Consider the following 26,732-nt stretch of genomic DNA (forward strand, 5'->3'; position numbering starts at 1 on the left):
GCCACAATTTTAAAACTGATCTTTTTTCAAAAAAGGTTTCATTGAATAAACATGAGTAACGTTACTTAATGCACGTTAAATAATAATAATTTCTTACATTTGTATGTTTAAATATCAAAACGAGGCACAGGTGTTTTTATATCGCTGTATTTCTTAAGGAAGACTTACATGTTATATGCCTGATAGCAGCGTATGAGCGTACCAGCTCTGATTCGTTTAAAGCTGTTACTGGGGAAACCTCTATTTCTTGCGCTTTATGTCTATGCTTTAAAACATCTCCTGTTGGCAAAGAATGAATTTGCATTTCCATTAAGTCCACCTGATCCACGCAGCAAACATTTTGTTTGTTATCAAAAATATCTACTCTAAAGGGACTTGGCTGTTGTTATTGATTCCATTTGGAAGTCTACCGGAAGTTAAGTTAGGTCCACAAAAGCGCTCATGCGCAGTAACGTTTGTTTATGTTGTTGCCGTTGAAACCGTCTCTCCGTTCGAAAAGACGTGATTGTCAAAATGCTAAGTTAGAATGAGTGAGGAATGATAGGGAGCGACAGAGCGCGTGTTCCGATGAACAACAACTCCCATGAGCCTTACACTCTTTCCCGAAGTCATCAAAGTACGTCTTATGTTATTATTTTGATTGAGTGACCCCTGGTGGCCAAAAATTCCATATTGTACGTTTAAAGGCTACAATAGAGGCTATTTCTGCAATTGTAGGTAGAGTAAAAATAAAACACTTTTCATTTTAGCATGTTCTACACAATACACCTGGTGAAAATAAATATTGTAACTTATGAAGATTTATAGTTGAAAAACAATTAAAATTGCCCATGCAGTTCATATAATGTATTGTTTTAGGTATAAAAGAACATGTAAACCCTATTAACACAGAAATAAACAACATAATTTTGAAAAAAAAACAAAAAAAAAAAAACAATGATGTTTAAGACTCATTATTGGAAATACATTTTAATCAGGCACATTGTTAAGTATATAAAAAAGTATGTTTCAAAAGATTAAGGTGGAAACTGAATGAAAAAACAGTGTTTTCTGATCATTATTTACAATAAAATTGCCACCACTTATCATAGCAGTGCCCTTTGGATTATACTGGGTACAAAGGTAAGACAAATGGCTGGCCAATATTTTTGGACCACAGTGCTACTCAAAAGTAATGTAAACAGATTTCCTTCACCTATAACTGAACAGTGACTTAAACATCATGAGAAACTTTTTAAACTGAACATTATTTATTTTCCTTCAAGGCAGCACAGATATAACATTTTCACAGTTACGAGTGAGGAATTGTTCGTGTACAAAAGTGAAGTATCTGCCATAAATATAGGATACTTGAACAAGAACAGAGATTTTGTATCCTTACGAAACACTGAAATTCTTCTGTGACGTTGCGAATCTGAACAAAGAAAAATGTTAACAATCAGTTATAAACACAATCATGATTTTCTTCAATAGGCACTGTGGATTTTCAAAAATTATAAGTTGAGCCTTTCAACGAACCTCAAAATATGTTGACAAAAACAATATGGAAGAAAAAAAAAACCTCTAGTAATAACACTAGTAAACTTTCTAGCACAGAAATGAAGTACGGTCAAAAGGCAACATTTACAATCATTTTCAAAGTGTTAGAAAATAATTTACAAAATATGTTTCACGATCTTGCTAGAAGAATGTTCAATGCTGCTATTATTTAGTTTGACATTGTACAAACTGTACATTGTAGGAACAAATACATAACTCAAACCAAATCACCAGTGCTTTTCAACAAATATGGGTGTCATAATATTATTCAGCCATGTCATTTACATACACAAAGTAAAGTAATCCAGCATTTTATGGAATAATGAGCAACATTGACCAATTATTTCGAGTAATGACTGAAATATGCTACACATTTTTTTTTATCTAAATGTACCTAGTTTCAAATGAAATTTTCTATTTGCTCAAAGTAAGTATAATTGGATAGCTTGATGTATTTTATTCAAACATAAACATCCAGTAAAATTTATCAGTCTAAGCCCATGAAAAAAAAAAAAAAACAAGAAGTTATCAGGTTATCAGCCTATATATTGTAACAACAACATGATAACAATTTTCACTGGCCTTGAGAATATGTGTGAGACTCTGTTTTCAAAGAAAGACTTGATAACAAACATGAGTATAAAAAGGACAATACATTATTTCCAGTTACATTGGCAGCTCTTTCAAGGTGCTGTTAAGAGCTGCCATGACAATATTTTCCATTTCTGTTACTGTTATTTCTTTGCAGTTTTACAAATTTCCTGACACAGATAGCTTGTCTTAGCTAATTAAGTAGCAACCTGGTGCTTGATTTTATAATTCTCACAAAACGGGGAAAAACATTTTTATTATTATTATTTTTTTTTTACATTTACATTTATTTTCATTAGCTACAATTGTGTTCCCATTAGTCAAGCTAAGGGAGGGGAAGCAGCATGTAGAAATCAATATGATCACTGTGGTCTGCAACAAAAACTTCAAAGACTGTGTACATTGCCATTTTTGCAGATAATGTACATTTTCTTATTTATTTTTTTTTTTACTGTATTTATATAAATACTAACAGAAAATCATATTCCCCAAATATTTAAGAGCTTAATACTGAACATACTTAGAACACTTTAGAATGGCAACTGTTAATAAACTAAAACAAGCTCTGATAACAAACATACTGGTACGGCAACATATATACAAATATAAATGTATGTCAATAAAATCACAGGTTATAGCAACCGCTTGACACATGTCATTCAACAAAAAAAAAAAACATCAGTACAAAAATATAAAATACAAAAAGTGTTTTCTCTTACAAAACATTGACATCAAACATAACTGTCCTTTAAAATGTGCAAATGCTGGGCTAAGAAAATTGCCATTTGATCTTCAGGATCGTTAGGACAGCATTATAAACAACTCAAGTCAGTGAGTCTAAAGAAGGGTGGCAAAAGCACCACTTTCTGAAACCTCTGGCCAGCCAGTGGGGCAACATTACATACAACATGATATTGAGGACTATGCCAGAGGAGAGGCATTTTTAGAGTACCTGAGCAGGTGGGAATGCTTTCTGGTGAGCTCTCCTTAGACAGCATTAAATCCTCAGTTCTGTCTCCTCGTGTTCTAAGGAGTGCTCATTTGTACCCATAATGGAGGACGAGTGACCTCCAAAGGGAGCAATGGCTGGGGAATGGGCAGCAAGTGGCGAAAGTGATGGAGAAAAACTCGGAGACATGGCTATTGAAGAAACAGTGCCATCATGGTCGATGGGAGATCGGCGCAATGAGGACAGGTGTGGAAATGTTCGGCCTACAGCAGGTTTCGGCAAAACTGTTTTGGCCCCTGGATGTGCTACAGAGGTAATAAGGGGAGGAGGGTCAATTCTGGGCTTGGGATCTGTCTTTGCTTTGGGATGAAATGGTCGCCGAGGGTTAGGTGGCGCATTCTCATCTTTTAATCTGGCAATTTCTGTAAAGACATTAGCCAGAGGCTGAAATTGAGGGCACCAATCGAGGAGGTAGTCCCAGTTGTAGCTGCCCCTAAGTTCCTCATCACTAGCCACAATAGCTGTAAGAGAACCATCTACAGCAGGCTTACCATCCTCCGGGAAAGCATAATCTTTCGGCTGCGAGATATTAAGCCCTCTTCCAACCCCAAGATAACCACCTCCTTCATCCCGATAAGCTGGCAATTGGCTTGATAGTAGTGTCCCACTTAAACTTCCCAATTTTTTCCCTTTAAACCATTGATTTGCATCCATCCCCGGCTCACAGGAAATGTCAGACAGCTGGTCTGCATCTTGCTGGATACCAGAGTCGGGCCCACGAGCAGCTATGTGTTCCTGCATGGAGGAGGAGATGCTGGAAACTTGAGGATATTCATTAATCATCCGGATCTCATCATCTTCTGCTGCTTCCGCTTCGGCAGAACCACGTCCACTGGAGTGAGATGGGTCAAGAGACCCACCTCGTGCGTAGGTACCTCCTCCACTCCCTGTTTGGTCTGTTGCATACCCAGGAAGAGTCTGATGATACAGCTTATCACCCCCTGGAACTTTCGATTCTTCAAGACTCTCCAGAACGGTACCGTGGGATACTATTCTAGCACAAGCCTCTTGTTCTTTGTACCTTTGGGATCTCAAGAGGAATATCACCACAACAACTATGATCAGGAACACAATGGCTGCCAAGGAAGCTGTTATAGCACTGGCAAGTACCACATTTATGTCTGTGTTCAAGCCGAAGGATGTATGAGTGACGTCAATTGTGACTTGGGCAGAAACTTTTCGGGAATTCTCCAAAGGACTGTGAGCAGTAACATCCAACGTCATCTGACGTGACTCTCTTTTGGACCGGCTTGTATGTCGATGATATGCATCCATCTTGAGGGATATCACTCCTGTAGATGTGTTGACCTCAAAGTAAGGCGAACTGTTTGCAAGTGTGTAGAGGACAATGCCGTCCACCCCTCCATCCTCATCATTAGCATTTACTTGCCCAATGCTTTGCCCTTTCTTGGCTCCCTCAGGTACATGGAAGGTGAAATCTGAGTTAGTGAAAACCGGGTCGTACTCATCTTCACCAGTCACAAAGACTTGAACTGTGACTGTGGCCGAGTAGTTGCCTGCATCCATTGCCATAGCAATAAAATTGAAAGTGTTTACCTTCTCAAAGTCCAATGTAAAGCGGGTTCGCACCTCACCGGAAGTTTGGTTCACAAGGAAGGAATCTTTACCACTGCCGGAATTATACATGAGGAAATATCTCAATTCTCCATATGCTCCTTTGTCATGGTCAATGGCATGTAGTATGGTAACTAGAGCATTTTGGGGCTGGTTTTCACGAATGCTTGCTGTAAGTGATTTAAGAGGGAAGTAAGGCCTGTTATTATTGATGTTCTTGACCTCAACAGTTACAGGAGCAAGAGCGAAGTGGCCCTGACCGTCTGAGGCCTGAATGATGAATACATGAGAGGACTGTTTCTCACTATCAAGAGACCTCCGCAAACCAATGGACCCAGTCCAGCGATCTATAGAAAAGAGCTCAGACTCATCTCCAGAACTGATTGAGTATTGGACCTGCCCATTAGATGTTGAGTCAGGGTCCACTGCAAAAAGCTGAAGTATTTCTTTTCCCGTTTCTGCTCGTTCATTGACAATAACGTTGTACTCAGGCCTACTGAAGGATGGAGGGTTATCATTGGTGTCTATTACAGTGATTAAAACTGGAACACTTGAGCTTCGTTGTGGTATGCCGCGATCTGAGACCACAATAGTGAGATTGTAACAATTTGCACTCTCAAAGTCAAGCTTATCAACTAATATCAGCATTCCAACTGTCTGAAATCCATGGCCCTCAAGGAAACGAACACTGCTCTCGATTTGGAAGGCATTACCAATGTTGCCACTGGCAATGGCGAAATCAAACCCGCAGTTGTCCCTAGACAAGTCCCCATCCACTGCTTCTAGGGTGAGGATGGTTGAACCAGGAACTTCGTCTTCAGATACAGAGGCTCTGTACTCAGTCTGGTGGAATACAGGTGCATTGTCATTGATATCAGACACATGCACCTGAACTGTGGTAATGGCAGTCAACGGAGGTGTTCCACTATCACTGGCTTCAATCACCACTAAAATGGAGGGGCGCTGTGAGTCAAACTCAACCTTCTTCTTGATGAACAGAGTACCTATATAAAAAAAATTACATTATAAGGTAAGATCGGGGCTTTTACTAAATGCTTCAAAACAGTAGTTCTTAACAGTAGTGGGTTTCAACCCAAAAATGATATCCTGGACAGGGTCCTGGACTGCTGTGCATCCAACTATAGAGTATTTGGGCATAAACTGATCTATCACTTGTAATATAGTTAATAACAACACAATAATTGGAATAGTGTTTTTAAAATTATTTAGGCTTGTAAATCACATTTCTTCTGTTGTTAATGATTTGCATATTCTCCAAACATTTTTTCTATTCAGTATCACTATACATATTTTGTGATCTCTGTAGTTCACATAACTACATTTGGATGAAGAATAATAAACAAAAGGAAAACAACAAGCACAAAATTACAAATTACCATTGCTTGGGTCAATGTAGAACATGTCCTTTGTTGACACAACCCTGTATGTTATCCTTCCGTTGTCTCCAGAGTCCTTATCCATAGCAGTAACTGTGATAACTGAGCTTCCTGCTGGCGAGCGTTCTGCTAGAGTCACCTGCCAAAGACATAAATCGGTCTTAACACTGACGGCTTTGAGTAGTACACAGCATCGATTTACTATGATTTATTAGAATATCAAAGTTAGTGTAATCTGTTATTATTGCAAGGCTCCCTAAAATACGTTTGATTGGTCAAATAACTGTTTACTATGTATTATTAAAACATCTTGGGTACCAGTCTTGGGAAAGTTACTTTGGAAATGTAATAAGTTACTGATGACCACTTACACTATTTGAATTTTAATATGCAGTGTAACTATTTCACTTACTTTTTAAAGTAACGTAACTTTTCTAAATTTCTAATGAATGTTTTCAAAACCAGGCAGGGTTACCCTTGCAGTAGTACTCAACACTGATTAATACACATCAAATTAATCAAATTAATTAAGATTATAAAAATTTTATTTTAAAGCACAGCCAACACAAAATCAGACTCTAGCACCTCTTTTTACTTTGAGATCTATCTGAGGTTAAATACTGATTTAAGATCATGACAAGATAATAGTTTAATAAATATGATACTGTTTTTGAAATCAAATCTTTGCATTGCTATGACCCACTTTGTAATCATTAACATTTTCATAAGTAACTGTAATTTACCTACACATTTTTTCTTAGTAATTGTAACTGTTTACATTCACATTGATTTTGTAATTAAATTACGTAATTTGGTTACATGTAACCAGTTACACCCCAACATTGTTGGGTACTTGGGTACATCTTAATGTTCTTTATCTATCATTGTTCATCCTAAACGTGTGCTTTTTCTTAACATACCTCATAAAGGTCCTGGGAGAAGACTGGAGCATTATCATTCACATCCTCCACAAGCACGGTCAGATTTGCGTAAGTCTGTTGTCTGGAGTCCGAGGAGCTGACGGTCAGCATGTACCATGTTCTATCTTCAAAGTCAAGAGGGGCAGTCAAAGACACTCCACCTCCATAGCGATGTATTCCAAACTTTCCTTGAGTGTCTAAGTCCAGAAGTAGGGAATAGGAGAGAGCCGGCCCAGAGTCAACATCATTCCCTGTGACCTGAGTGATCACGGTCCCAATCAAGGTATCTAGAGAGAGAAATACACAATCCTGATAACCCAGTGTGAAATGTAATTTATTGTTTCCGTTTGTGGTTGCACCTTTCAAAAGTATTACATATTGCTGGACAACGCCCACATTTATTGGATACATTGTACAACATCAGTGACAGGAAATAACCATTAAGGACCTTGGCGAGAAAAACGCCTGGTAATTGAGTCAATCTTTCAGCACGGTGTGCCTCACTGTTTGTCTGCCAGAAAAAATAGGAAACTTACTTCATTAATTACAGGAGTGATATAGAGTTCAAACAGAAGTCAACTTACTCTCAGGGACCCGGACTTCACGTGGAACAGGGATGGTGGGACTGTTGTCATTCAGGTCTACGATGATCACAGTGAGAGTGGCAGAACCTGCTAACCGAGGACTGCCTCTGTCCGTTGCCATAATAACAAGGCTGGAGACACAACAACAAAATTAGAGTCAAGAGTCTGGACATTCTCACAGACTATTTTTATGCTGAGGGGAAAGAAATTTCAAGAGGTTTTAAAGTGCAAACTCTAATAATAATAAGCTTATTTTCAGGGAATTTAAAAGTTTGAACTGCATCAAAGGAACTGCATTCCATCAGTAAATACATGGGGATGAAATTTGTTTTCTTAGCTATTTAAAATGTAAAAATATATTACTTTTCAATCACTTTTGTTTAAGGATAAAGAAGGTAAAAGGAAATAATCTAAACTGCTTTAAAAGCAGATGTACTTGGTCTGTGTCCAGATCTCTCTGTCCATGATGGCAGCGGTGGATATACTGCCTGTGACAGGGTCGATCTTGAAAAGGCCGCTCATGGACGATGACCTTATGGAGTAGGTCACCTGTCCGTTCTGACCCTGGTCCAGGTCATTCGCCAACACCTGAGGAAATTACCGGTGAAATTGGCAATGAAAATACAGACAGATTCACAACAGCTGCTCGAGCGTAACATGAACCTCTAAGCAATGTTGGGCTTGGAACTCAAATTATTTAGAAAAAAGAAAAAAAAATGTTGAAAAAGGGAATTGGTTGTGGCTATGTGGGACAGCTGAGCCTATATTCTCACCATGGACAATGAAAACATTGTGGGAAACGCAAAGGAAACTCTTTTGGCTTGCACTGAAAATATGCTGCTTTAGGCCAAGGGATGTTGTACTCCACAGCTTTAATGAAGACTCAACCACTGAGAAAACAAATGGGAGATTACTGTACCTGAATGATAGGATGATCATAGCCCTGGGCCTCACGAACATAAGCAATGTAGTTGTGAAGTTGAAAGCGTGGTAAGTTGTCATTGACATCCTGTAGGAGAAGGTTAACTGCCATGAAGGAACTGGAGGATGCGGTTTCAGCCTTGACCACCAGGCGGAGTCGTGGGGTCTCCTCAAAGTCCAGATCTTTGGAGCTCTCTACCCAAATCTCACCTAAATAAGGAATGCATTATGACTAATACTGAAACAACGTTCCCCATTAGAAAGACTACTATCCCAATAATTTCATGCATTGACCTAGATTACCTGTCTGGGGGCTGATGCTAAAGGACTGCTGCTTGTTGCCACTAAAAATGCTATAGTTGATGCCACTGGTAGATCCATCAGGATAGTGAGCCTGTATCTGAACAACTGCTGTACCTATAAGAAAAAAAAAAAAAGACTTTTATTGATTAAAAGGAAATTTTCCATCAAATTGGCATGTATGATAGATTTAGTGCTGCACAATATATTATAACCATATCAGTTAACTTCTGATGTTTTATTTCATCATGCATCTCATTTCCCTTCACAATATTTATCTTTAAAAACTTCAGTTAATTAAAGTTGAATGTAATCTTTAGCAAACCTCAGAATTAATATCCATTTTTCATACTGTACTCTGAAATATTCTGATGCCTAAATTCACTTGTAGTTTTTAAAACGAACTGAGTTTAGATGTTACTGTTTTATTTTTTACAGTTACATGTTAACATTGCTGCGTTCTATTGTAAACTAGACATTCATATCCAATTTTGGCAGACGATTTTACCCAAAGCAACTTAAACTGCATGCGAAGTATATTATTATCAGCTCATGCATTTCCTGTTAATTGAACCCATGACTTTGGTGTTGCTAGCACCATGCTCAACAGTTTAAGCTACAGGAATATCAGTTGGATCACTGATGTACAGGGTCATTATCACACCTTTAGCAGCATTCTCCTGCAGGCTGACATCCCTGGTGTTGCGAGCGAAGCGGATGCCCTGGTAACTCTGCTCTCTGATGTACACGATCACAACTCCCAGAGAGGACTGCGATGGGTTACCCTGATCCATGGCCTCCACAATGAGGGTCCGCTGGCTCTGGGTCATCGTGTGGAGCTTTTCAGTGGCCTGGATGTCCCCAGTCAAGGAGTTTATGGTGAAGCCTTTGACAGGATTTGCAAACCGATAAAATACAGATCCATTTGCACCGAAGTCTTTATCTTCGGCTCTCATGGTGGCCAGCACCTTGTGGTTGGAAAGACTACTGCTGGACACATTGATGATGAGCGGGTCTGTGATGAAGAAGGGGGCATTGTCGTTTACATCTAAGATGTGGACGGTGACTTCAGCAGAGGTGTTTCGAGGGTTGGAGGCTGAGGAGTCTATGGCGTAGACTTTGAAGCTGTAGGAAGCTACTTTTTCTCGGTCGAGGGCTGCTGCTGTAATAATACGACCCGTGTGTTGGTCCACAATGAACATACCTCTGGATTCGTGGCTCAGAAAGTAGACCACCTGACTGTTGGAGCCTTCGTCCTTGTCAGAGGCTGAAACCTCCAGAACAGGAGACCCTTCTGATGCATCTTCTGATACCTCCACCGAGTAGCTGCTGCTGGGGAACACTGGGCTGTTGTCATTCAGGTCCAAGACACTGATGTCCAAAGTGACACTGCTGGTGAGGGATGGTATTCCTTGATCTTGGGCCTCCACGGTGAGGGTGTACTTTGCTCTGGACTCTCTGTCCAAAGACCTGGAAGTGGACAGCACACCTGATTTCCTGTCCAGGTGGAAATCACCAAAATGGTCTCCGTCTGAGGAAAGAAAGTTATGAAAATAACGTTGTCATCTGGCCTGTTAGTGTCTTCCCTCCCCGGGATCAATTTCATAAATGCTGACCAATGAAGGGTATATATATATATATCCTAATTTAGGAGGAATAAATAACTTTTCTTTCCTTTAAACTGTTACTTTATCAAATCACAAAGAACACTAAGAAAAAACTAACTGAATCAATTTAAGCAAAATATAATAAAATATTCATAACTATGATAGTTGGGTACCGTATTTTTCGGACTATAAGTATAAGTCGCATCAGTCCAAAAATATGTCATGACGAGGAAAAAAACATATGTAAGTCGCACTGGACTATAAGTCGCATTTATTTAGAACCATGAACCAAGAGGAAACATTACCGTCTACAGCCACGAGAGGCGCTCTATGTTTTCAGTGTAGACTACAGGAGCACTGAGCAGCATAGAGCGCCCTCTCGCGGCTGTAGACGGTAATGTTTTCTCTTGGTTCATTTCTCTTAGTTCATTTCTCTTGGTTCATGTCAAATTAATTTTGATAAATAAGTCGCACCTGACTATAAGTCGCAGGACCAGCCAAACTATGAAAAAAAGTGCGACTTATAGTCCGGAAAATACGGTATATTTCTTGTACTTACGTTGGTACAGGCTGCCACATAATGTTTGACAAACTTTTGTGGAATGATGTGGAATAATGAATATTTACTGCAAAATGATCCATAACAATCTTTAAAGAATTGACTAGAAGTACATTATTGTTCAAAAGTTTTCAAGCTGTTCTTTTTTGTAAATTATTTTTTATTTAGTATGGATGAATTAAATTGATCAAAAGTGACTTTAAATACATTATTAATATTATTTAGCTGCACAACTGCTTTCAACATTGTTAATAATAGGTAATGTAAACAGTGTTATTTATGTCTCTTAGAATCAAATAAGCATATCAGAATGATTTTGGAAGGAGATTGTGACACTGAAGACCGCAGTAATGGCTGCCAATAAATTAATCTTTGCTATTATATGAATAAATTACCATGTAAGATATATTAAAATAGAAATGATGAGTTCTGATAAGGATTAATGGGTATCTGTAGAACTGAAAATGATTTTAGGCATGAGCTAAACATATATGAAAAACTGTTTGTATACAATATATAATAATGATAAAAATATATTATACAACAACATTAGTATTGCTCATGGCATTAATACCAGTGATTTTGTAGTGCACCAGTCCACTGTCCCCGAAGTCTTGATCCGTGGCTCTAATGGTGAAGAGCGTCACAGGTTCCTGGTTCTCAGGTACCTCCAGACTATAGTACACTCTCCCAAAAGCCGGTCTATTGTCATTCTCATCCAGCACTGTGACGCGCACTGTGGTCTTGGCAAAATTGGGTGGAGAACCACCATCTCTGGCATAAACTGTTTATGAGAGAGAGGTTTTAAACTGGCTAAACAAATGCGTGCACAACCGTGACATGACATTGGCAGAAACACAAAACTTCAATCTATGCTCTTAAAAGCATATCATTCTCTTTTGCAATTAAGTGACTGTGTTTTATCTGAAGTACCTGTCACAGCATAAACCCCTTGGGCTTCCCTGTCCAAAGCCTTGGTGGTTGTTATGACTCCTGTCACCGGATGAATACTGAAATCATCTCCTACAATACTTCCATATGTCACAATTCCATTGGTCCCTAAGAAACAAGCATAAAGGCATTATAAGAGATGAATCTACACAGTTTTCTTGAATGCAAGTCCAAAATATCACATCTGTGAAAAGCCCATCATTCTTAAGAGGCTGTGTTCACTTTGCGCAATGGACTTTTCTCACGGAATGGGTAAACACGCGGCGCACCCTGTTTTTATTTGCTTGTAGTTAATACCGCTGTCTAAGCAGTTGGTCTCAATCGCCCTCCCCCTGGTCCTTGGATAGCAGATCGCGTGCAAAAGGCGAGCAATCTGGCAGAGTGTCACCTGTTTACCTCGCTAATTGTTCATGGAGAGAAAGTTTATGATCCTTCTGTTTTATTTGCCCCTGAGTAAGTCCAAGAGAATGCAGCACTCCCCCCGCCCGGCCTGGCACCAATTAAAACCACACACTTTTATTTGTGATGGATTTGGCTGTGGTATCCAGTGTTTCAGAGAAATGTTAGACAAACATTCGTGTCACTTTTAAAGAGGATGGTGTGACCACCGCCGACCTCAGAAGGTGGGAATGAACTCTTCTCACTCAATGCGTGCGTTCACAGACAGTACCGTTTAGCATCACATCATCAAGTATATACAGTATGAGCCATTGTGTGGCAGAGATACAGAAGAATGTAAACAGAATTATTACGGCTGCCAATTTACTGTTAATTTAGTGTGATCAATTAAATAAAGAACGTATTGTGATACAAAATTAACGTAATTAATCATGCTCCTGACTCAGATGTACATTCCACACAGGATTTTCCTACCATCAAGATTAAAGTACCAACTTCAAGTTTTTATGAGTTCAGGTTGCACAGAATGAGTAAAGGAGACATTTGCACAAAATGTGTTCTTGTTTGTAATTAATCAGCAAGATGTTTTGTTGAACTACTTTTATATGTGACACACCATCTTATAAACGTGGCACTCATGATGTAGTCTAGATTGATTTACATAGCAGTTTTTGTTATTGAAGTAAAGCTAAGATAAAGTAAATGTTAAATATTAGAGGAAATTAAATTTACAGAAAAACACTATAAACTAAAAATATTAATAAATACTAAAATGTCGCTAAAATTATGCTTATAAACAGTGAAGCAACAACCCCACTGGATATATTCTATTTTCATTAATGAACAATTATTTTCTAAATTGAATATCAATATTTATAATTATACACACACATATATATATATATATATATATATATATATATATATATATATATATATATATATATATATATATATATATATATATATATATATATATATATATTTTTTATTCTAATTTAATTATTAATTATTTTTACGATGAAAGGACAGTATTTAGACAGGAAGCAAGAGAGAGTGGAAGAGAGAGAGGAGAAACAGAACTAGGAAAGGTCCATGGGCCGGGAATTGAACTTGGGTTGCACGAAGCGCAACAATGCTATACATCGGCATGCTGCACACAAGGCTATTGGCGCCAACACAAACTTTTCTTTACAATTAAATTAATTTTATTAGTTAAAATCAATAAAATATTGCTTAATATAATTAAAAAATAATGAAATATGAAAGTGAAAGCAGTGACATTTGCCAAGTATGGTTACCCATACTTGGAATTGGTGCTCTGCATTTAACCCATCCAAGTGCACACACACAGCAGTGAGAAGTGAACACACACCCGGAGCAGTGGGCAGCTATAGATCCAGCGCCCAGAGAATATATTATATATTCTTCATTCATTCTTCATTAATATTATAAATACACCACCAGAGGTCATTATACAAATAACTGCCATGTTAATATGTCAGACATATATAGGAGCGTACTTTACCTTGGTCCAAATCAGAAGCTGAAACCACAAGCACAGTAGTTCCTGGAGGCTGATTCTCTGCAATAAAAGCTTCATATTCACTTTCCTCAAAGTATGGCGCCTCATCATTTATGTCAATCACCTGGATTGACAGTAACTGGGAGCTGCTGTGCGGTTGTAAACCGTGGTCTTCTGCCACTATGGTCAGGTTGTAGAGGTCTTGCTCTTCACGGTCAATTGGTCTAAGAACAGACAAAGACCCTACAGGAGAAATAAGCAAAAGTGTTAGGCAACCATATGATTAATGTGATAAGCATAGTGTCTGGTATTTCTTTTAAGTGATCGCCTAGTGAACTGCATTTAAACAATTACACAATAATGAAGCCATGGTGTAAATTGTTTAAAGTAAAACCACTCGCACTTAAGCAAAGCCTCATTCACACGCTCGCACGATGAACGATTTCCATCTTGTAGCACACTTTGATCTCGCATAAGCAACATCACAGTACTAAAAGCTGACGCCTTTCCGTTATGTTAAAAATGAGAATGGAAGTCATGCGGCGAATTAAAAAAATTACTCTTTTTTTTTTTATCTCCATGCACAGCCCTCCCTACCTGAACACTCACTGAGGCACTGTAACAGCTCAACTATCTGGCCGCAGTTTATGAGTTTTTTCCACAGCAAACAGAAAGAGCGCATAAATAAGCACTCTAGACACGCAACGGCCCGGCCTACCGTGCCCTGCTCAAATTTGGGGGTGCCAGTGCCCCTGTTGTTAACCTACCACAAGCGAGCGGTGCTCCTATTGATCCAATCTTAATTTCATGCTTTTAAAGAACCAGACGCAATGATTCAAAGCAGGCTGTAAAGGCATGATGGGAACTGAGACACTAGAGGGTGTTTTCGTTCTGTTTCGACTTACTTTCCCCTCTCTTCTATCTTCACAACGCTGAGCTAACATGCCTCTGAGGTCTTAATCTGGTAAGAATTACAAGTTTGAATATTTTCAGACAATCTGACTCCTCACCAGTCATGCTCTGATAATGTAAGGGGAAACCAAGTGGAAGAAAGAAGATGATTTGTTTTTCTATTCTAATATTAATAGCTGAAGGCATTCATAATGAGTTTCCCAGGCAAGTGAGAATTTGCAAGATCGGTTTGTTATTTATAAAGCAGACAAGTGTTATTTTAAAGAGACAGACCACCTAAAATTAAACATCCTTTGATCATTTTCTTAGCCCTGTCATACAAAACCTGTAGGATTACAAATAATGTGGTATGATCTAGCTCCATATCTTAATAAATTCTGGTTAAGTGTGGGGTCCATAAGCATATCAAGGTCCACAATAACAGAGAAACACAATCTGTTAGTGGTGTAAAAATGCTGTAAATAGCTACCGGCTGAGTGGTGTGTACTGTCTTAGGCCCCGTTTCCACTACTGCATTTTCGTTTTAAAATGCATAACTTTTGCAGCATCGTTTACACTACTCCGGTGTTTTCGACCCTCGAAAATGGAGACTTTAGAAAATGCTGCAGACCTTGTTTTACTTTGAAAACTCCGGGGTTGTGTTTCAGTGTAAATGGACCAAAACTGAGACTTTTGAAAACGATGGCGTGGCTGCCCACATGCGTATCCTTGATGACCGTGTAAACAATAACATCATGCATATTGTTGTCAAACACGTAGACGCGTCCGCAATCTAAATAATAGGAAATCTAGATATTCATATCTATGGCTGTACCTGCATGAATGGTCATGTGACATGTTTTAGTTGTGTAGTGTAAATGGAGATCGCTTCTGAAACACAGCGGAAATGCCCGTGTAGACGAGGATCGTTTATATTCTAAAACACAGTTTTAAAACGAAAACACACTAGTGTAAACAGGGCCTTACACTCCTGCTTTATGTCATGACGTACTAATGCACAAACACACATACACACAGATGAGAGAAACTGTGCCGAACTCACAGCACAGCGCACAATTTCTGGAAATGGATGAGATGTTAAGTTGGCAGTTTTTAGGATTAAGAGAACTAAAGGGCATTTAAAGGATTGCAATTTGGGAGGAGAGGAAAGATGCGAGTCAAGCAGAAATGCAGAATCAAAATGAAATGTGCATTTTGCATGCAATCCAATCTTCCACAGAAAAAAAAGGAAGTCATAAGGGTCTGGAAAAACATGAGGGTGAGGAAATGATAGAAATTGAACAAATCCCTTAATGTCCTGTTCACACACATTTAATCATAAACAGTTTGCTGCAACTGCTGCATGTTCTGATGTTACTGGTGTGGTGAGTATTGGCCATAGTATTTTAAAATCACTCAAAATTCAAGATGCATCAAATACCAAGGTTTCAAAAGAAGATAAACAAACAAGATACAAAAATATGCTTGCACTGCAGTTGTGCTTACTATTCTCAATTTTACACAACTTCCTCACACAATCTGTATAATGTGTAGCATAATCTTATAAAATAAGAGAGAAAAATCACTGTTTAAAAACAATGTGTTTAAAATCCATTGTTTTGTCTTGTGGAATAAATGTAAATATACACCATCATTTAAAATATCACAGGAATAAATTACATTTCTAAATATTTTGAAATGAAAAACAATTACTAAAAATGTTAGTAATATTTCAGAACACTACTACTTTTTACTCTATTTTTGATCAGATAGATCGAATGGAAATCTTACTGACCACAAACTTTTCATTGGTGGTGTATATTTTGTCAAACAGCTTTATCGGGGCTTCAATTTAAAAAAAAAAATTTAATTATCAAATTGTATTTAAATTTAGAGCATAAATATATAGTGAACATCAAGAATTTCATTCAGATGAAGCTTTTGATTGGTTTACCTGTATCTGGGTTAAGGCTGAATGTTCCTCCAGTGTTTCCGCTCTGGATACGATACGTCACACGTCCGTTCTCTCCCTGGTCTGCATCTACGGCCATGATATAGACCACGACAAAGCCCACAGGCTGGTCCTCCATCACACTCACCACAGACGGTGAGATGAACACAGGGTCATTATCATTCACATCAGTGACAAATATGCGGGCTGTGACCGTCCCACGGCGCTGCTGACCGACATCGGGGGCCGAATCCATCGCCTGAACCACCAAGAGTAGCGAAGAGGTCCTCTCATGATCCAACATCATTCCCAGAGAAAGAACTCCTGTGGTTGGATCCAGGAACAGGAGATCTGGAATGTTTGGCCACTGCTGCACGATTGAGTAATGTACTTCACTGTTGGGTCCGCTTCCGTCTTTATCAATGGCCTGGAAGATGTAGATAGATGATCCAGGATCTGTGTTCTCAGGGACGACTATGATAATGGGGTCTTCAGGAAACTCGGGAGCATGATCGTTGCTGTCCTGGACATCGATTACCAATGTAACAAAGTGACTTTTGGGGAGAGGCATGGAGAAGTCATCAACCTCAATCTGGAGAGTGTGTCGGGGAGCTTTTTCGAAATCAAGCTCACGAGCCAGGTAAACATCACCCGTCTGGCGGTCCACCACAAAGGTGCCGTCGCAGTCTGTGCCTCCCACCACAGTATACGTGACCTGGCCTACTTCAGGAAGAGTCTGAGAATCAGGTGAACGAACAGATCCCAAGATTGAGCCGGGTTTAGCTCCCTCTACTGAATTCAACATTATTGGTTGGGAGTTAGCGGCGGGTGATCCTTTATTTGAGCTTACAACCTGTAAGAAAGACGTTTATGTATTAAATTTAGAAACTGAAATGATGAATGCAAAGCACAGATAAATGTTAGAAAACAGGCATGTAATATTTGGATAATACTGTACATGATTCATTGCATTAAACTCATGCTTTACATATAATATATATATATATATATATATATATATATATATATATATATATATATATATATATATATATATATATATATATATATATATATATATGTTAGAATTCCTATTCAGCTTTTTGTAAGTTTTGCATCATGTTAGTCCTGTGGTTTTGGTAAGACAATAAAAGCCATTTTATAGAATTGTGTACTATATTATTGTAGAATTACTTTTTTCTTTAAGACCTAGATTTTACATGGTATTTAAAAAAGGTTTATTTTTGTTTATTTAAATCAAAACGAAAATCACACACACACAAATTATTACTTGAAATCAAATATTAAAAACCTATTTCAGCTAAATAATCATTCATATTTTCTTTACATAATTTTGTTTGTTTATTTTATGAAGGTAAACTAAATAAAATCCTATATAATTTTTATTACCATAAAACATGTCTTACATTCATTTTTTTTTTTTTTTTGATTTGTCTTTTAATTAATTTTAAACTACATATCAGAACAGACTTGTAACCCATTTTAAAACTGCATCTTGCTAGTTGCATGTTAATGAAATACAACAGAACAGAAACAAACTGCAGCCAACATTTTCTTCTCTTTTACAAGGAATGAAAAACTTTTGGGGGGGGGGATTTACAAGCTCAAACAACAAACCTGCTAGCATTAATCAGAGTTTATTTGATGGATCTGTGACTGCCAGGAAAAATAATACTGGATTAAAATAAACATAATCATAATAGGAAACTGTTAGAACGTTCAAATGTGCAAATATCCTTAATAAAAATACAGAATCCTCATAGATGACTCAGAAACACTTCAAAGCAAAATAACCTCGCTTCCTAATATGGAAGCCTGCGGTTTCTCTTAGCAGATGAGACATTGTTTTGATAGTTGTACGTGACGAACGCAGAGAGAGAGAAAGAGAGAGAGAGAGAGAGAAAACTCAAAACCTATGCAAGTTTGAAAATAAAAGTATGCACTACAACACAGGTGCTCATGGAAAACCTATTATTTTTTGTACTATATGATTAAATCATCATTATGCACCGGTGTGATTAGTATATTGGCAGTAACGAGATTCTTGAGGCCAAGTCTTCTAATGAAACATAATAGGACAGAGGGGTAATTAATCCCACATTAAGCGGTAAATGACATGTCAAAGCACCTTCCAACAAAAGATCTACTTTTTTTACACAGCTGCTTTTGACTCAAACTATTGATTTCTGAAAGAATCAAAGCCTTGCCAGGGCTCTTTTATTCTAATTAGATCTCATTTATGAACTTTATTATTTGTCTTGGCACATCCATAACAACACTGAATGGTTATACAGCATAAATGTGTTTTCCAGGCATTTGCACGCTGGAATTTACTACTGCTGCTGTCCGTTGTGTCTGTTTCCACTCCGTTGACTCGTTCGAGAAATATTAATTTGATCACTGGGGTATTTCACAAGGAGTTTTCTGTTCTTCAAAGGGCTACTGAACTGTATTACGAGACTTTGACGCAGCATAGCAGAAAGCACAGCTGGCACTTGTATCGGTGCAGCTGGGAGTAGGTCACTCCTACTTTGAGTGTTTTACACCGTAATATCACGCTTAAAATGTTGCAGACAACAACGGAAAAAAAAAAAGTCTAGGTTAAGACATTCATCTTTGAGAACCTAAAATTAGCCAGCTGAGAGTATTTTTCCCGGCATTGCTTGGGGAAGGTTAAACGACTTGGACTAGGAGAGATGAGTTGGCTATGGAAATTAGCAATGCAAGAATCTAAGCCTTGATTGGGCCAACTAGACCACTTCATATTTCCTTTGCATGATGTTTAACCTGAAAGCTGATGTAAACGGATCCATTCCTGTAGAGGATAATTTACAAGTTCATATTTTCATATAACAGTATTAAATAAATCATTTTGCATATAATGAAAAGGTGATGAGTAGATCCATGTGGCGGACGGAAGGAGTTATTTTTAACTTGAGACAAAGCCAATCTCTGATATGACCAAAGACCGTTGTGTTAACTTCACTTTTTGAAGGTTTATAGCCATAACTAATCAAGGCACAATATGCATTGCTAGGAAATTTGTCAGGAAACCTGCCAAAGCATGAGGGTCCAGAAAGGCTGAAGGCATATTACTGCTCAGATGTTTAATCCATCTGTCATTCCGTGGATTTCATTTGCATGATTTAGAATGGTTAACAGACTCTAGGTGTATCTCAACCTAGTCACCGTTTCATCTGACCTGAATTTTCAATGTTATGGTGGAGCTCTGAGGGGGTGAACCTCGGTCCGAGGCCAGAACGATGAAATTATACTCCGGACGCTCTGAATGGCTCAAAGGGGAAGAGGAGCGCAGCTCTCCTGTGTTTGGGTTCAGTGTGAAGCGTTCGGCTCTGGGACCTACAGCAAAGACAGGATGGAACGGGTCAGGTTTGTGTGCATCAGCGTGATAAAGAATGGACTGACCATTTTTCTATTGTAGAAAGTGTGCATGACTTCAGTGTTGATACCATCTGGGTTTGATTTACAGATAAATAACAGAATGAAACAGTTATGTGTCAAATTCAGTAAATGTGTTACAAAACATATTTAATGATCTCACACGTCAACACATTACCTTCTACACTTCACGTCATGCTGTCATAGCTGATGAGCTATGATGAATAGCAGAATCTTATGGCATGGGTCAGGTATGATATATTTTTGTTACCAGCATGAGTTTTAGTATCAATATCAGTGCAAGCCTAACAATAAACGAAATCTTATATTTTTTAATTAAATCAGAAGTTTCCTGTTCATCGTTGACAGACAATATTCTTTACATCTGGTTTCGACACACTGTAAGACATCCAAACAACATGTTTTGATTCAGTGCATCTTTCTTACCAGACATGGAGTAGAAAATGGTTCCATTTTCTCCTTCATCAGGGTCTTTTGCATGAATGGTTCCCAGAAGAAATCCAGATGGCTGACCTTCTAACGCCTGTACAGAGATTTCAGTTAACACTTTTATCAATACAGCTCACTTCTGTATCTGTATCATTTTTAATCTGTAAAATCTTTGTAGAAATTTTTGAATATACAATATTTCATTCAAGGGTTTCGTAAACATTTTAATGGTTTTAAAAGAAGTTTCTTAATGCGCACCCAGGCTGCATTAATTTGATCAAAAATACATAAAACTTAAAAACAATTTAACTGTTTTTTACTTTGATGCTAAAACAGAAATTTAATCAGCCATAACTCCTACTTTAAGTGTCACATGAGCCTCAAGAAATATTCTTAATGACTCCAAAATCAAGAGTTTTATTGCTTTTAGCCCATGTTTATTATCCATGACGTGAACTCTTTGACAAAGCTAACCTGGCTGTAGCACATATACTGTGCGCATTTAAAATGTAGTCTTTCTCCTCTGGAAGACATAGCTTTGAGATTTAATATTATATCTCATACCTGCAGCAAGAGCTCTCTTCCTGCATGGATGAAGGAGGGCGCATTATCATTCTCATCCAGAACCGCGATCAAAGCAGTGCCTGTAGCACTGCGGGGAGGGGTCCCTCCATCCTGGGCCACCACCATGAGCTGGTAGCTGGACTGAAGTTCACGGTCGAGGGAGAGTTTTGTGCTTATCTCACCTATAAAAGAACAGAACAGATGGAAAAGCACAGAGAGAGAGAGTAAGACAAACTATTTTATTGCACTATTTCATCTGTGGCAGAAGACACAGATGGTACATCCTGACTTCACCAAGAGGAACCCCCACAGTTAGCATGGTGCCAGAAGTCTGGAGCTGTGTGTGATGGCTAGTATGTTCAACAGCTCCACATTATGGATTGGTCAGAACAGTCAAATAGTCATTCGATAACGGACTACAGGTTCACTGAGGTGGGCTAGTTTGCATATTAAGATTTCTACAGTTTTTAAAAATGGCAGATTTTCATGTTTTCCTGTCGAAATGTCTAAGAAAGCATGCTAACAAGAAGTCAGAATAACATTGTTTTCTGAAATTAAAGGTTATAGTAATTATTTTACCCATTTGTTAAATATCTGTCAGTTTGTATGCTAACAATCAGTACATGTTAGACTATCAGCATGACAAATCTCTCTTTGGAAAGACTTTCCTGTACATTTAAACTCAAACATTTACCACCTTCAAAATCAGACTTCAAATTCTTTGAGTAATATTCTCTATTTTTAGTGAGGACTGTAACTTGGTTATAGTTACAGTATTTTGCATTTCGAATATCTTTCAGTTAGCATGCTAACAATCAGTAACTGTCAGACTATCAGCACACTAAAACTGAAACTAAAGCTGCTACACAAGTTCACCACCTACAAAATTACAACTGCAGTTGAAATCACATGGTTTTAGCAATGTTTGTGAGGAGTGTGAAAGATTGGTTATAGTTGTTTAGCCTATTTATTTGTTGAAAATCTTTCAGTTAGCATCCTAGCAATAAGTAAATAAAAAAATACAGGGTGACTAAAAATCTATTTAGAATTTATACTCTGAATTTAAAATAAAAAATTCATATCCATCAAAACGAACCCTGAAACTTCAAATTACTTGCCTTTTTCTGTATAAACTATACAAGCTTGGTTATAGTTACTTAGCCTATTTATGTGCGAAATATCTAAGCAACAAGACATATAATGAACATGATACAAACCAGCCAACTTATATACTGCTTCCTTAAGACCAACTAGCTGACTAATTCATAAACAACTAACCAACTAGTCAATTTTTAAAATACATAGTTTCAAACATTTCCAACTCTATACACACAAAGATAATAACACTAGACTTGTCTAGGTGCCAGGATGATCTTGTCATCTTGGTCTTTAGGACCACATTTGAAACTCACCTGTGTGGGAGTTGATCTGGAAATGGCGATCCAGATGGAGCAGGCGGTAGCTCAGCCGACCATTGAGACCAGCATCCCGATCGCTGGCAGACACCCGGCCAAAGCCAGTGCCTGCAGGCAAGTTCTCACGGACTGCCAGGAACACTCTCTCTTGGGTAAACCGAGGGGTATTGTCATTTTCATCCATCACTGACACACGCACTGTAGCACTACCCGTTTTCTTCAGCTGTCCGTTGCCTGATGTGGCCAGTACAGTGAGCAGGTACATCTCCTTGGCTTCTCTGTCCAGGGCACTTTTCACAAACAGCCAGCCGCTGTCAGACACAATGCCAAACCCTGCAGCGTCACCGTCAGGGTGCAGGTGGTAGGCTAGTGGGGTGGAAGACGTAGAAGACGGCCCAGGGGTGATGCCACCATCTCGGTTTACAGCTCGTACCTGCAGGAAGCGAGTGTTGAGAGGTGTGCTTTCCTTCAGTTCTACCCGGTACGTGAGACTATCGAACATAGGGCCTTGGCCGTTCTCTGCTTGCACGTGGATGACCAGGGTGAAGGTAGAACTTAGCTGAGGTGCTCCGCTATCTTTAGCAATCACCTGCAGGTCATAGCGAGGCATGGCCTCGTACGACAAACTTCCAATCAGGCGGATTTGTCCGCTGTTGCGATCAATGCTGAAGGTTCTCTGGGCACCGCCGGTGAACAGGTCAAAACTCAGAAGACCGTTAGGTCCAGAATCGTGGTCTTCTGCTTGGACCTTATACACCACTGTACCCATCCGGGTGTCTTCAGGCAGAATTAGTGACTCGGAAGATGAGGGCAAGAAGACAGGCGCATTGTCGTTGACATCAGACACTGTAATTCGTACCCTAGTCTGGCCAAAGGCAGGGGGGTTACCGCAGTGCGCCTGGACTTCCAGGTTCAAGCTGGGTTGGGCCTCATGATCCAGAGGCAAGCTTGTTCTCAAAGCCCCAGTCTCAGAATCAATAGTGAAGTAGCCTGTGGGGTCACCAGAACGAATAGTGTAGGAGATATCCTTCGAGACACCTGAGTAGAAACAGGCAAATGGCCAGAGATCCATTACTTCACAGTGTAGGATGAAAACAAAGACGAAGAGTTATTTTTCAACACATGAGACCAGAATTTAGTGCTTCAAATATCCAAAGCAAATTGTTAAAAAACTAAGCGGTGAAACAGAATCAATGATTAATGTCGATTGTAAATGAGGTGTGTACAGTGGTTCCATGCATATTTGTACAAGTGGTCCACCATGGAGAAAAAAAGAAAAGAAGACGTCTTTCAGCACACTTGAACACAGTCCAATGTGACTGATAAATGTGGGTACACACTGAAGTCTGGTTTATGTGTTTTAACGTGTTGAATAGGGATTTGTGACCAAAGGGGGGAATAAAAAACCTCTGAGATTAGCTCACCCACCATTCTTAGTGCTGGCCCGCACAACACCAACTTTTGTTCCACGCAGGGCATCCTCAGAGACCACGAAGAAGTACTGAGCTTGCTCAAACACAGGGGGGGCGACCAGTCCTGCCACTATGCTGATGTTGACCCTGGCATTGACTGGAGCAGTAAGGCCCCCACCATCTTGGGCTGAGACCACCATCGTAATGACTGAGTTTGCCTTTCCATGTAGAGCACGCGACAGTGAAATCACTCCTGAGAAAATGCACACCCAGAAGAAATATTTTCATTAGGTTTAGAGGAATCAGAATACATCAAGACACAAAGCACAATATCTCTTCATCCTATACACACAACCTACCATTCAAGTTTGGGATCAGTATAATTAAAAAAAAGTTAAGAAAATAACACTCTTAATACTTTTCTGGTGTAAAAGTTTCTGAAAATTCAGCTTTGCTGCCATTAAAATATCAAATTGTTATTTTAAATTGTAATAATACTGCTATTATTACTGTTCTGATCTAGTAAATGCAGCCTTGTTAAGCACAAGTCTTATTTGAAAACATTTTAAAATACCAACCTTTACATTTTTTAATGGTAGACACCAACTAAAAATACATCCAAGCAATTAATAACTGAAATTGTTTACTTTTAATAGTCTCACCAGTATCTTTGTTGAGGGTGAAGAAAGGTGAGCTCCCTCCAGGTACAGTACGATATGTCACTCTGCCGTTATCTCCAGCATCTGGATCATGAGCAGTCACCTTCAGGACAGAGGTTCCTGGGGTGCTCTGCGTACTCAGGCTCACTGCATAGTTCAGAGGGTAGAACGCTGGTCGATTGTCATTTATGTCTATCAGGTCCACACGCACATAGGCCACTGAACTCAGTCCACCCTAGAAAAACACAACCAAGATTAAATGTTCGTTAGTTCGCTAGCTAGATAACAATACAACCAGTTGATGAAGGCTGACTCCATAGCCGTCAAATCTTAAGCCACAGGAAACATTCACAACTGACTTAAGTAACTATACTAGACAAAATATTTGGATTTAAAATTTGCAAGAAACACTGAAACACTTCAAAGGCTACTTCTAGGGAGAAAATAGATTGGTTATATTCCCTGTAGGGAACTGCAATCTGCCAAGGGCACAGTGTACATGTGGGATACGGTTCTTGCTGCTAAACATCTTGCCCGCCTGGCATCCCATATGGAGCAAATGGCATGTCAGGAAAAGCCTCAACTTATTAAATATTACAAGCTGATGCTCTTTAGGGGCCAGCTGCCCTTGATTGCTTTAATGTGTCTCCTGAAATTTCCTTTCTTTGACGCCTAGCGCTTTAAAGTATTACTTAGGCACAGGATGCTAAACCGCTACTGAAGAATTACTATGCAGGCAATTTTTTCCTTACTGGCTTCCTAAATAGACAATATTTGGTTAACTTCTGAAAACAATCCAGTCACAGGTGATGTCACAATTGAATTGGTGAGGGATGTGGTTGCTGGGAATCACTGAACACTCACCCCATCCACAGCTGTGACGGGGAAGTCGTAGTTGGCTGGTCCCTGGTCACGATCCAGGCTGGTGGTAGTACAGATCTGTCCATTGTGCTTGCCAACGGTGAACTGAGATGGGGTCACACTGCCTGGACCAGAGCCCAGAGAGTAGGAGATGGAGCCAAAAGAGCCGCCATCCGCATCAGTAGCTGTAACCTGGAAGACAAGAGAACACATTAGATTAATGTTTAGCCAAATGTCCTGAAAAGCTTAAGGAGAAAAGCCAGACACTACTCAAGTATCAATGGTATTTAATCAAAGGTCCTAACCTTTATTTATATTAAACAGTGATTGTCTTTACACCAAATATAAATAATTATCTAAGAATTGATATCCAACCAGCAGTAGATGGCTTTTGTGAGTAGGCTGAGTGTACAAATAAAAAAAAAAAAAAAAAATTAAAAAAAAAATAAAAAAAAAACATCTTATCATTTTTGAACAAATAAATTAAAAATTGAAAAAAGTAAAAAAAAAACAACAACAAAAAAACATAAAATTAAAAATGATCTATAAATATATATAATATAGTAAAAAATAATATATATATATATATATATATATATATATATATATATATATATATATATATATATATATATATGAATGATAATAAATTATATTTATATACTTAAATATACCAATATGATAATACTTAAATATGATACTACTAAAATCGATACGACTTCGATAATACAAAAACAAAATCAATTCAGTATTTACCAAAATATATTTTTATTTTTAAACATTTAGGTAAAAATGTAAACAAATTATTGAATCTGAGGTTGATTTAAAGCAAGTTCATTAAAACAGCTTGAAGAAATGAAACTTTCACTGCTAAAACTGAGTTGAGACTATACTATATGTTAAAAATGTATGAAAATATATAAAAAGTATATAAATTAGTTATTTGATCTTCAGGAAACATGTCTCAATAATATGTGCTTTGTAATACAATGTTGAATAAAATCAAAGAAAAAATCTTTTAAAAAAAGTAGATGTAATATATATTGTGAATATTCAACATACCCTCCAGTTCTAGCTTGAATTTACATTTTTATATTCTTCATTTTATATTTCAACAACACTCAGTACTTTCCTGTCACAAATAAACCTGTGACTCCACTGAGCAATACCACTGAACACATTTATCTAACTTGGTTCACAGCATTTGGCAATCAAACGCTGCTCTGGTGCTC

The 26,732-nt window shown here is 38.3% G+C and overlaps 1 protein-coding gene across 1 annotated transcript in view; it reads right to left on the bottom strand.

Moving 5' to 3' along the window:
• Positions 1-1,231: 1,231 nt before the first annotated feature.
• LOC127972476 (protocadherin-16-like) overlaps positions 1,232-26,732 on the bottom strand; it is a 114,744-nt gene continuing 89,243 nt past the window's right edge. Inside the window, exons 3-21 of the mRNA XM_052575980.1 lie at positions 25,504-25,692; positions 24,643-24,874; positions 23,997-24,233; positions 22,566-23,606; positions 21,154-21,335; positions 20,587-20,683; positions 19,943-20,100; positions 16,723-17,572; positions 13,881-14,120; positions 11,936-12,061; positions 11,577-11,786; positions 9,501-10,367; positions 8,840-8,953; positions 8,535-8,746; positions 8,052-8,203; positions 7,616-7,746; positions 7,032-7,318; positions 6,112-6,250; positions 1,232-5,718 (exon numbers count right to left, since the gene is read on the bottom strand). Of these exons, the coding sequence (XP_052431940.1) occupies positions 3,128-5,718; positions 6,112-6,250; positions 7,032-7,318; positions 7,616-7,746; positions 8,052-8,203; positions 8,535-8,746; positions 8,840-8,953; positions 9,501-10,367; positions 11,577-11,786; positions 11,936-12,061; positions 13,881-14,120; positions 16,723-17,572; positions 19,943-20,100; positions 20,587-20,683; positions 21,154-21,335; positions 22,566-23,606; positions 23,997-24,233; positions 24,643-24,874; positions 25,504-25,692 (8,055 nt within the window). The 3' untranslated portion in view covers positions 1,232-3,127. The remainder of the gene's footprint in view (positions 5,719-6,111; positions 6,251-7,031; positions 7,319-7,615; positions 7,747-8,051; positions 8,204-8,534; positions 8,747-8,839; positions 8,954-9,500; positions 10,368-11,576; positions 11,787-11,935; positions 12,062-13,880; positions 14,121-16,722; positions 17,573-19,942; positions 20,101-20,586; positions 20,684-21,153; positions 21,336-22,565; positions 23,607-23,996; positions 24,234-24,642; positions 24,875-25,503; positions 25,693-26,732) is intronic.

The sequence above is a fragment of the Carassius gibelio genome, chromosome B15, assembly GCF_023724105.1.
Source record: "Carassius gibelio isolate Cgi1373 ecotype wild population from Czech Republic chromosome B15, carGib1.2-hapl.c, whole genome shotgun sequence".
NCBI lineage: Eukaryota > Metazoa > Chordata > Actinopteri > Cypriniformes > Cyprinidae > Carassius > Carassius gibelio.